The 12,210-nt window shown below is 42.0% G+C and overlaps 2 protein-coding genes across 3 annotated transcripts in view; one reads left to right on the forward strand and one right to left on the reverse strand.

The window, feature by feature from the left end:
* Window positions 1-934: 934 nt before the first annotated feature.
* rbm41 (RNA binding motif protein 41) lies at window positions 935-8,666 on the reverse strand. Its single transcript, XM_078266722.1, has 7 exons — window positions 8,548-8,666; window positions 7,172-7,288; window positions 5,645-5,846; window positions 4,409-4,613; window positions 3,236-3,756; window positions 1,471-1,618; window positions 935-1,236 (listed from the first exon to the last, which is right to left on the reverse strand). Exons 1-7 carry the CDS (start codon window positions 8,583-8,585, stop codon window positions 1,103-1,105), a joined length of 1,365 nt encoding a protein of 454 aa, XP_078122848.1. The 5' UTR covers window positions 8,586-8,666; the 3' UTR covers window positions 935-1,102.
* A 722-nt stretch (window positions 8,667-9,388) lies between these two features.
* The window catches only part of klf8 (Kruppel like factor 8), a 66,668-nt gene continuing 63,846 nt past the window's right edge, over window positions 9,389-12,210 (forward strand). Inside the window, exon 1 of one of the 2 annotated variants that reach the window (XM_078266725.1) lies at window positions 9,389-9,775. In XM_078266725.1, coding sequence (XP_078122851.1) covers window positions 9,749-9,775 — 27 coding nt within the window. In that variant the 5' untranslated portion in view covers window positions 9,389-9,748. The remainder of the gene's footprint in view (window positions 9,776-12,210) is intronic. The other variant, XM_078266724.1, reaches the window with a different exon arrangement.

Raw genomic sequence — 12,210 nt, forward strand, 5'->3', positions numbered from 1 at the left:
TGGCAATCCCATATCTCCACAGTCTGGGACCGAACTCTATCCTCCAAGATGACAACGCTCGCCCCCACAGGGCGGGGTTTATCAGAGACTACCTCCAGAATGTGGGAGTGGAGAGGATGGAATGGCCTGCCAGCAGTCCTGACCTCAACCCCATTGAACACTTGTGGGATCAGCTTGGGCGTACTGTTCGTGCCAGAGTGACCAACACAACCACGTTGGCTGACTTGCGACAAATGCTGGTTGAAGAATGGGATGCCATCCCACAGCAGTGTGTGACCAGGCTGGTGACCAGCATGAGGAGGAGGTGCTAGGCTGTTGTGGCTGTGTATGGTTCTTCCACACGCTACTGAGGCTCCTGTTTGTGAAATTAATAAATTGTTAAATTGCCAATATGTCTTGTTTCTTCAAACTTCAATCATCCAATCCACCAAACGAGTCAATGACAGGATAAGCTGTTTGGCATTGTCAGAGAAGATCTGGCAAATTTTTCATGGGCACAACCCAAATACTCAGCGCTGCTGCTCATCCCACAAATGCATGTTCCTTACAAATGGGACACCATTTGTAAGGGAACTAAACAGGCTTTCCAACGGTATGATTTATTGCCAAAAAGCATTGTTACCACAGAGAAATAATCTACCAAACACAAATTTCCTTACTTTTTGTGCTAAGTTTATATTTACTGGAAATGATATAGCTCTAAGGTCTGAGGCTTATAACTGCATAATGGTTACAGAAATGCCATTAATTCAATCAAAACTGGGATTATAGGCAAATAGTTTTGTCTCCATTTGTTAGCTTTCTTAATATAATTTGTGTTTTTATGTCATGTAATTTTTAAGCCTGCTTGCTGACATTGTCATAAATATTTTATTATCAAGATAATGATAAAAAGGTTAACAAAAGTTTCTGAAACTCTCATAACAAACTGCAGTTTGATGCAAAACAGACATTTATTAAAATGCAAAGATGACCACTTAATTTATCTAGAAAAAATAATATACATATGCACAATATATACAATCCCCTCCATCTCAGCCTGTTATTCACAACTCTGGAGTATCCATGTTGTTGTCAGGAATACATTTTTTTCTTTTTAATGTTATTTCGTCTCCTTCTGCTTCTCCTTCTGTTTCTCTTCTTCCCGTCGCTCGCGGCCAAACTCAACCACCAAAGGTTTCCCTAGCAACCGGTATCCATGGACCAACTGCAAGGCTTTCTTGGCTGTTTCAGCATCTGCCAAAAGAAAACAAATACAGCTACTAACAGATCGAATGTGTAATGTATAATGGAAAGTACACAGCTCAGTGTATTTATGGTTGGTCAGTGTGTCTGTCACTTTGGTCCAGAGTGAAATGGATTGTTGTCAATTCTGGTTAAAAAAAAACCCTCATGACCAACAATTCCCTGGTTACAGAGGCAGCACACTGCACCACATCCACCACCTCAATGAGATGAACACTTTGTCACCTGGCAGAGTGATGAAGGCCTGACCCTTCATCCTTCCAGTCAGCAGGCGGTAAAGTACAGGCGGCCCGTTCTCCTGTTCAAACCTGGAGAACAGCGCCACCAGCTGGGCCACTGAGGCCTGTGCACTCAGGTTCTTTACACACAACACCTACATTGAGACGCACAAAAACAAAACAAAAATCCTCATTAGGTCTCTGCAGATGCTTAGTGGAGTTGGTTATGTATCTATATATAGTTACTGCATTTTGACAGCTGTATGCATTATCAAATACACAACACTTATACCTGTCATACCACTGTCCTACTGTGTTCAGTGTGTATGTGGTGTAGCGTTCTGTTTACAACTGCAGCTTTTTGATGTGGCGTAGGGAAATACAATTCAACTTGACAACAATCTTCTTTTTCTTTTGACACCCTGAAACAAGTCGATCTTCCTCAACCTGTGGATCTCAGAGGTTTTAAATGACTGTGAGATGATTTATTTAATTGTAATGATTCATTTTAGGAGCGTTAAAGCAACACTATGTAACTTTTCCCGCTTCGGTCCCGCCCCCCCCCCCCCAGTTTGTCTCATTGGAACTAGAGCTCGTGCTAAAAGCTACATAGTGTTGCTTTAAGTGCCCCTATAAACATTGAAACAGTTTTTGCTTGCTGTAATAATTTCTCCTGCTCATACTGGGCGCCAAGAGATCCATTCCCAAAAGCAATTTCAAGTGATGGGGGACAATATCCACAGCTCTCCTTCCGTGCAAAAACATGATATCATATATTCCAAAGTTTCTCTGAAGGTAATATGAGGCTTCAGCAGTTTGAATAAGACAAATCAAGTGGATATATTCCAAAGTTAGCGTTTTTAGCACAACATTCTCTCTTTGTGTATCCTAGGACAGTGTTTCCTTGTTGTGCTTAGGAGGGACACCAACACAATGAGTGAATTTTGTATTAAAAAGACTTTAGAGGATATTCACTTATTTTTAAGTTAGACTGCTAAAGTGTCACATTAGCCTCAGGTTAGTCTACATCCTTGATGTTTCACTTCCGGGATTGCTCCGGTGTCGCAGGAAATTCCACCGTATGCATGTATGTCCGTTTCCTTCCTCTTTCTTTGTGTTGTAATTTTAAACTCCGGTGGATTTATGAGGACAATGGTTGACTGCTCCTCAGATCTATCTGTCCAGTCTGAGTTTTCTCTCGCACGACTGTTTTACAGTGGCTCCGTGGGGAGCTTAGCGCCGCCCATGACGATTGTGATTGGTTTAAAGAAATGCCATTAAACTAGAGCACGTTTTTCTCCCATCCCGGAATGCTGTGTGGACTAGCCAGACCCTCCTTCGCTCCGCAGCGTGTGGAGGTAGGTCCGGCAAAGCGAGACTAGCCTCAGGTAAACTTCTACGACGGTGGATTTTGTCCCCCCCCATCACTTACATTGGAAGCAGATTTTGAAAAAAATACTTTAACGGCCAGTATGAATAAAAGTAATGATTACAGCAAGCAAAGCCTGTTTCAATGTCCATATGGGCGCCAGACTGTTGTTTTCAGACATACTTTCTAAACTAACTAATCAGATATTTTTTTTTTTTAACTCTGGACTGGTTTTCACTGGTAAAAACTATTTCTCCAATGATAAATTAGTTTTTTTTAGATGTGTTGGAAACCATTAGCATTGTAGCTAGCCTAAAACGAACGTCTGAGCTATCCATCAGGATCATCTGGTTTACACAGTAACAACAAACACTTTATGGCTCGTAGATGCAGCTGTTGATACCTTGGAGGGTATTCCTGGCTGGTAGCTTCGGAACCTCGGGATGCTCTGGATCCCTTCTACAGAGTCACGGTTTTTCAGGATTTCTTCATCTGAGATTGTCTCAATCTCCCCTCTGACAGTCAGTGGTCCCCCTGACCTGGCCTTCGCGGCTCCACAGAGACTGCCGATTGGCTGGCTTATATTTATCTGTGGTGGAGCAGCCGTTGGTGGGGGCTCCGGTCTGTCCGGAACGAGCTGCTGCTCTGCAGGGTCTGAACTTGACTCTGACTGTACTGACAAGCTACTTTTTTCACCTTGCAGTTCTGATTGATGGTCAGAGGCTTCTTCTGATTGTTTGTTGCCTCTCTGCGAGTCCTGTAATTGGTCATGTATGTTTCTGTGTGTAGACAGGTGTGATGCTTCGGTTGTTTCTCTCTCCTGTAGTGAAACCTGTTTTCTCTCCTTGCTGAGAATGTCTCTGTAGAGAGAATCCATTGGGTCAGAGGACGACACCCCCTCCTGGCCCTCTGGGTTATCTTCATCTGTGAGGGGAAATACAACAACAACACAGGTGAGATCTTCTGACATGGACTTATGGGACATGACAGTGACTGTTTAACTGTATCTCTCTGCTCTGTTGTTTTGAACAGTTTTATTTATCGTCCTGTTTTTACATTTTCCTACTTTACTCATTCTAATTTCTTTTGGAAAAAAAAATTCAAACATCATCATAATTCATAACATCATTGCAAAAGTTGGAAAATGAAAGCACTGTTGCCAATCAAAATATTGGCCAACAGAAACAATTTTAAAATAATAGATTTTATATATACCGTTATATCTCCAACACTGGGCAAATCACACCAAAACAATCTCGATTGATAAATAGCACTACAGGTAAGAGGAAAAATATGTATTTTTTGATTTTGGTGTGAACCATCCCTATCTAAGCTGAAGACAGTCTGTTAAGCCACAGAAATGTGTATGTAATTGAGTCTCTGTCAATGTGTCTCCTGTTTGGAGGTGAGATGTTTTTGAACAATTCTTGGGATTACCCAATCTCACCTGCAACACTTTTATTATTTCATCTTCACCTTTCTGTTTTGTCATTTCAAAAACAAGTTCAGCATGTCCCTCATACTGGTCGGAAGACATATGACACAGTTTAGTTGACGGCGCTCTGGCACTCCGTACCTCTATGGTAGAGTGCAGTGAGGAAACCCAGGCGGTCAGTTCCCTGGAAAAGCGCTCGTTCGATCTCCATCTCCCGGCGTGACAGCGGCCGGCTGGCGGCAAAGCGCTGTGGGCGGGACAGGAGCTCTGCCCTGGCTTCAATCTTGTCTCTGATCACCTGCAGGCGCTGCTGCTTCGCACCTGGAGCTGCACACACACCATGGGACTGTGTGGGCACAAAGTCGGGGTTCAGATGTTAGTTGGTGGGATGAGGTTTATATATATATATATATATACACAGTGTATATATATCAGTGCTTCCACAGAGCTTAACAAGTTAGATTTGGCCCACATTTGTACACGATTATACAAGTATATTTAATGCTTAATCTGATTTACATAATTAGTTATACATTTGGATGTTTTATTTGTTTGTGGTTCACTATACAGCCAGGCGCCATCTTGGGAAAACAGTCATGACCAGTCGAACCACGAACACCCTGCGTGAGCTATGTTACTGGTTACTGGTTGCACGGGTTTCTTGGTTCGACTGGTCATGACTGTTTTCCCAAGATGGCGCCTGGATGGCGCTCTTTTTAATAAACTGTCTGTACACTTACAAAGTTGTCAATGCTTCGGTTTACATGTAGGGACCCTCATTATGCTACCGTGGAAGTGTGGTGCTATTTTGAGCCTTGTTAGTGGTGTAGAAATAGTGATTTACCCTCTGCCCCGAAGGCTAGCGTTAGAAGCTAATTAGCGGTTTGCGCTAGCTTGTTTGAAGCTCGAGACGCATTCGATTAGCATGAAAACATGTCCCAGAGAACGGTTGACTCGGTACACATATGTTATTAACCCCTAGGTTCATTTTGCGCTGGAATTGTCCTTTAAGCATAAAAATCAGCTGCCACTTCTCCCCAAATGGAAAGTAATTTGGAATATTTATATATGTATGTATGTGGTGTACATTTTTCACCAGCTGTGAATGGAATACAGACTAAATATAATGGATCTAAAACAAAAGGTATTAAACATTTCTTGATGCCTTATCCTACCAAGCATGCAATCTAGTAGAAGATGGGAAAAAAGGAAACTCATCATTTAAACCTACAAGCAGATTTAGAGTTTCTAATCCATGCGACCTGAATGTGTTTGTATTAAGAAAACCAGAAAAAAATATGAGGAGAACATGCAAACTCCACATATGTAGGGCCGGGAATCAAACCCAGCTCCTTCTGTCTCTCTGGCAGGTTTCACCTTCTCTGCTGCCTCCGGTACGTCTCTGCTCTGCCACTGCTGGATCTCGGTGTCGGTTAGGCCCAGCTCCCGCAAGCTGGCCAGCTCATTCTCCCCATCCTGTAGGGCCTGGAACTGGGGGAGGCTTCTCACTCCAGCTGCCTGTTCCCCAAACGGCAGATAGAGCGCCGCCGGGGCGAAGCACTGCCTCTTGGCTACACATCTGTAGGACAGAAGTTATTTCAAAATAACACAAAGACTTGTTGTGCTCCAGCAGACGCAGCTGCAGACACATATCGTACAAAGTCACATATCCTAAATGTATTTACTGATAAAAACATGGCTGAGTGAGTAAGAATATGTAGCCCCGGGGGTTGTATAAAAGAAAATCCTCCAGGATGCTCTGTGGGCCACTGCGGAGGAAACATAACAGAGCATTTGATGGATGCTTTTATCCAAAAGCACGTCACAGTAACAAGAGCGTGGGAGCACAGAGAGCTCCGGTGAGAATAAAACTGCAGACACTGCTTATTTTTCCCACTGAGCTACACAGGCAAGTTTTATTAACACAATTCTACACAGAAAGCTTTTATTGACACAATTCAATGTCTTTCTTTACTGTCACTGTGTGGCAGTAAATTCATCTAGAGAGAGGTTAACTATAATTTGCACTGTCAAGATCTGCTATCAATTCCTGCATATATCACTATAGGATATTTTGCTTGTTAGTAGTGGGGGATGTGTTGCAGAATGTTTTGCTACATAGGTGCCATTGTACTGATAACATTAGACAAGGGATTGAATTGTGGTATATTTTTGTATCTCAAATGTGTCCCAAGCCCAGTTGGTGTCTGCAACACTGTAAGGTTGTTTGTTGGAAGTACAAAAAATGTGACCATAGGATATAATTTAGGGCTAAATTGCGCTGGACTGTAAATCCATATGGAAACAAAATGTTTCCAAAGTTTATTATCAAGTAATGTCCGTGGATGTTTGGATTGAACTTAAGATAAGATAAGCCTTTACTGTCTCCTATAGGAGAAATTCATCTTGGGCATTCGAGAGAACGAAATGGCGACACATCGTGCATAAACACACAATAAACATACAATTAACCTACATAGAAACACAATCATACATGATCTCATCCAATGCTTCAATGAACATCTAATAAACCTCAAACAATACCCTCCTACCTTTCCTAACAATCACAGAACAGAAGAGAACCCACAACACATCCCCCCCCTTGTATTGCACTTTGACAATGATTGCACATTTCCTGTTAACTCATGCTGTGGTCAATAACTTCTGTATTACACAATGCCCAACTGCATAATACCATATGAAATATAAAATAGCATATAAATATTGCAACAGTACCCTATCAGGCATTGCACATCCTATAACCATAATGGTAAGTACCACAAATATTATTTAGTAGTATTAGTCACACATACATCACTGCAGCCAATACACACACAAACACGTCACACTTTCTTTACACAATACAATGCCATATTTTGATGAAACACACAGAGAGTTTCTGACCGGTCAATGTCAACTTCAGTGTGGAGCTGCTGCAGCAGGAGGCTGTGCAGCTGCCGCTGGCCCTCCGTCTCCTGCTCCTCAAGCAGCGGGCCGTCCTCACAGGATCGCCGGCTCACTCTAACCAACACAACACAGACACATAAGTTCAAAAAAACTCAGTGGATGCTTATACAACAGTAGGTAAAGAACACATCCACCGTCCCCACTAAGTCTTTCAGGTAACAGTATGACAGTATTCTGCCATTTGGTGGACACTTACAGGACACTCACAGTTTGGCTTACAGTACCTCAACTAAACTATTCATGCGTCTTAACTCACAGAAATATAACACATGAGACAAAGGACTTTTGTCGCAGTGAATACGTTTTGTTTAAGGATGGACCATAGAATCAGGGCTGCAACTAACAATTATTTTCATTATTGATTAATATGCTGATTATTTTCTCGATAAATCTAATTATTGTTTGATTTATAAAATAGAGAAATTGTGAAAAAATGGCCATCCCAATTTCATAAAGCCCTCTGTGTTGTCTTATATTATATGTTATAATATAATAATTTCCCCACTGGGGATCAATAAAAAGTATAACATTAAAATGTAATTAAATTAAGTACAGTAAACATCAGATATTTTGAGACTAATACTCAAGTAATATTCTCAAGTATTGCTTTCAAGTACTTTATACAAGACTGGTCACATTTGAGAAACTGGAACTAATGAATATTTAATATAAATAAGACATACAGTTAAAATTGATCAAGCAGGATTGGTTAATAACAACATTGGATTCACAGGATTTTTGAATGTGTTCATCAATGTTCTGTCAAAGGCATACATTCCCATCTTTTGTTTCATTTATAAACATTTTCTCCATTGAATTTCCAGATAATTCACTAAATAACAATAATTAATTCTCCCGCCCTAACGCTGAACTTTATGGTGTCAAATAAAAAGCGGGCAGCGAAAATACAGTTAACGTTATAGCTAACGTTACATGTGTTTTTTCAGGCACTCTGAAGTTATGACTGTGCCTTCCCTTAGTAGAGGTTTACAAACCGCCTCAACTGGCTTTTGAGAAAGAGGAAAGATGTATAACGTACCCTACTTCTATTATATCAAACGTTTTCGTTTAAAGTATCTGTAATTTCCTTATTTTGATAAGTACACGCTTGTAACGTTATGCGATCATTTGAGACCTCCAGCCTAAAGTAGGGCGAATGGTCGACGCAAACGCTACAAGTAAGAGCTACGTAAGAGCTTAAAAACTGGTATTTTCTGTCAACTAGGTGTTGAACCAAATACTTTTGTTTAAAATGCCACAATTCTTTTAAAATGATTGGTATAATGACACTGATAACTGAAAGTTGTGTTTACCTTCGCATGCTTCCGCCTTGTGCTTCCAGTTCCGGCATTTGGAATCATGGGAAATGTAGTAAAATCCCCACATAAACAATAATGAACTATAAGATATGTTTCATGTTTACACTTGAGGAAAATAATATCACTACATATATTTTATGGCGTTTGGGGTTGAAAAGAGAACCACGTGCATTGTATTTAGTAGAAAAATATAACAAATGAAAGAAAAAGTCTATATGATGTAATATGTTTTTACAGCTGTGTGGCTGACGGTTTGGATATCCACAACAGACCCAAACATGTTCCATGCATTTTTTATGTTGCGAAATGTCTTATAAAGAAAAAAGCATATTTCATATTTGCATGTAGGCTACCACACCCTACTTCATCAGAAGGGGTGTGGTTATTTACCCCATGCCAATCATCCGACTTGGCTGCCTTCCCTTTCTCTACAGTGGTGTCATATTTATCAAATAAAGTAATGCTGCAAAGCCTTGCTAGATATATACTCTAGTATAAACCACTCACACCCTCCCTACCTAGTAGAAGTGTCCTCAATTAGTCTGCTGGCTGACGTCAGTAAGGGGGCATGGGTGTTTCACTTCACCATCTCTGAGCAATAAGCAGCTGGCTGCTGCAACATAGATTACATTAATAGATAGTTGTACACCGATGCGAGCAGCGTGTTGCATGCAATTCTAATTTCCCAATGCATTACTGCGCGGTTCTGCTGCAGCTCCTCTCCTCCTGCCCGCCTGCCTGCTGCCGGTGTCGGGTCGCCGGCAGCTCAGCTCCGCTCCTCTGCAGGGCTGCGCAGCTCCTGACTGACAGAGAGATGAGGGGTGGGGACGCAGGGTGGGGTCACAAGCAGGGAGAGGCGGAGGAGGAAAAGGCAGAGAGAGAGCCCAGCCCTTGAATACACGGCAACAACACGCCGTCACAGAGAGAGGGAGAGACACAGAGAGACTCGCTGTATTTTGGGGGAGCAAAGGGAGCCTTCGACGCTACGGATATGAACTGAAAAAGAACACTGGAGAGACAGGGTTCGTGTTCCTATATCCCGAATATTCACCGTAAAGGTGGAAAACTAGCCCCCCCCAAACCCCCCTATCTCCCTACCCGTTCTTATTCAGATAGAGCTACCCAAAGCCCCGACCGAACCCCTCCTGCTCCTGCTGCTCCACCCCTCCGCCGCTGCACCGCTCCGGCAACCGAGATGCACACGGAGACCCGTAACAAGAAAGTAAGTGTACGTTATTGACTTTGCCCTGGTCAATGAGAAAAAAAGAAACATCTATCTGTGTAGATGATCTGCCTGTACACAAGCAGAGTTGACATTGTCAGCTGTACATGTGCCAAATAGGAATGTCAGTGACTAGGCTCATGTCTTATAACAGTTAATTACAAGTACATCCTTGCAGGCGGGCAGTTTATTTTGCAATTAGTGGAAGAGTTTTGTAACAGCGACCTCATTGCATTGTAGAACATTATGTTTAGAGCATGTTCAAAGCGCTGTCATTCGCACGGTTAATACGAAAACCTCTCTGAGCGAGGTTAGTTCAGGTTCAATTTTAAATGCTCTGTGATCTCTGAGAGCCAGGAAGGAAACGGAAGGCAGAAACTGCAGCTTGTAGGACACCATCTTAGCTTTTAAAGGGCCAGCAGCCTCTACAGAAACGCAAAACCCTGGGAAGCAGCCAGGTGCACTGCCTCCAGCTGCACTGCGTGGGCCCTTGTGTCTTTAAATGAGTCTTGCTTTAGCATAGTATATATATGTGTCAGTTAGGCTGGCAGTATACTCAAAAGCAAATTCAATCTTACATTGTTATGGGACACAGAGCTGAGAGCAAACACCAGTTTCTTCACTGCAGCTCCAGATGTTTATGATGGTTATTGGATATTGATGGTTTGTAAGAAAGATGCAGGAGACAAGTTACAGTTTGGGACACAACTTTCAAGTTCCTCAATAAAGAAGTGAATTTCGACCTGCAAATTTGCATGGCTGACCAATTGATGTGTATTGTGTTTGAACATGGCTTGTTTTATGGACTGTGGCAGTATCACTCTTGCTCTGTTGTTTTTATTTTATTTTAATTTTGACTTCATTTTTGCTCTGTTCAATATTTTATAATTACCAGCATTGGAGACTTGACTGATGACACATCTTAACTCTACTAGGGATACAACAAACAATTATTTTCTCTATTGATCATTAATTAATTAATTATAGTCATAGTCTGTTGATTATTTTATTGATGAAGCACTGCCTTGTGCCAATGCTGTATTTCACACCTATGAGCAACACTTTTCACTATCCAATCTCTATTCTTTTAGAGTAGCCTATGTTCAAATGTACACACGTAAAGTTGACGAGTGTTATGTAGACTGTTAGAAAAGTATTGTATGGTTCGGCTCTGCTGAACTCGACTACATTTTTTGGTAGCAGCACTTTTCTCTACTTTGTTACCACTGTGTATAGTACCCCCTCAGTGTAGGCCTGATTCTCAGCTGATCGCCTTAGCAACGCCACATGAAAACTGCCGGGACATAATGTTCAATGTGACACTTGCTGAATCCTTTCATCAGCAACCAAACTTAGAGGAACGTCTTCACTTCGTCAATTGTACAGCTTAGTGTACGGTGTAGTTTTGCAGGCTGTCATTTAAAAAAAACTGGGTTGAGTGAATATAACAATCGCTATTGCTTAGCTATTTAAAAATGGCGGGTTTGTGCAGGATATGCCGTGTCGCACTAGTGACAGTTCTCTCTGACCAATCAGTGCTCTGCAGTGTTTTAACTCCACCTTCTAGTATCGGTTTGAAGCTTGACCAAGGTGGTACCAAAAAAGGATCCACAACTTTTGCTAATGGAAAACCAAAAAAGAGCAAGTAGAGTCAGGTCAAGCTAGCCTGGATACCAGCCGAACTTAGCCCCGCCCACAACATTTGAGGTCGGGAAGTTCGGTCTGGACTTGATCCGTTGTGGAGCAACTATGCTCGAACAAGAGCTGTTTGCACCAATCAAATTGTCAGGGCGGGCTTTACACGATGATGGACAGATGATCAGCAGTAACATAATCAATGATGTCACCAAAGAGCGCTTGTGTTGAATTCGTTTGAATGTTGCATTCCAACCGTTCTCTTAATACATCCATGGTTCCAACTGTTCTCTTTTTTTTTCAGATTATTTTTTTGGGGCTTTTCCCTTTATTATACAGTGACAGTGGACTGCAGGACTCAGCCAACATGGGGCTAACGCTCTTACTGGGTGAGCTAGAGGCCGCCCCCCAACTGTTCTCTTAATACATCCATGGAGCAGACCCGCGGGACATATGACGGTTCTCCCGAGGTCTGTAGCTGTACTAATGGATATAGCTAATGGCTGTAATTCACCATGTGTTCTATTGCACAACTGCCAGGGCTATCGGCTAGTAGCTAACATCAGTGCATGGTTGTATTAAGAGAAAGCTAATTGGCTATAGTTAGCCTGTACGTATGCTAACGGACATTAGCTAACAATCCCGAGCCAGCCAGCAACTTCGGCAGTAGAGTTTCGGCGAGCTAACCACGACAGTATTGTCGCCTACAATCAACCTGATGTATGGTGGCACTCAGTTTCACCTCTTGGTGATGATAATAAAAGTATTTAATTTCACCACGTTATATCATGGATGTATTA

This window comes from Sander vitreus, chromosome 13, assembly GCF_031162955.1.
Source record: "Sander vitreus isolate 19-12246 chromosome 13, sanVit1, whole genome shotgun sequence".
NCBI lineage: Eukaryota > Metazoa > Chordata > Actinopteri > Perciformes > Percidae > Sander > Sander vitreus.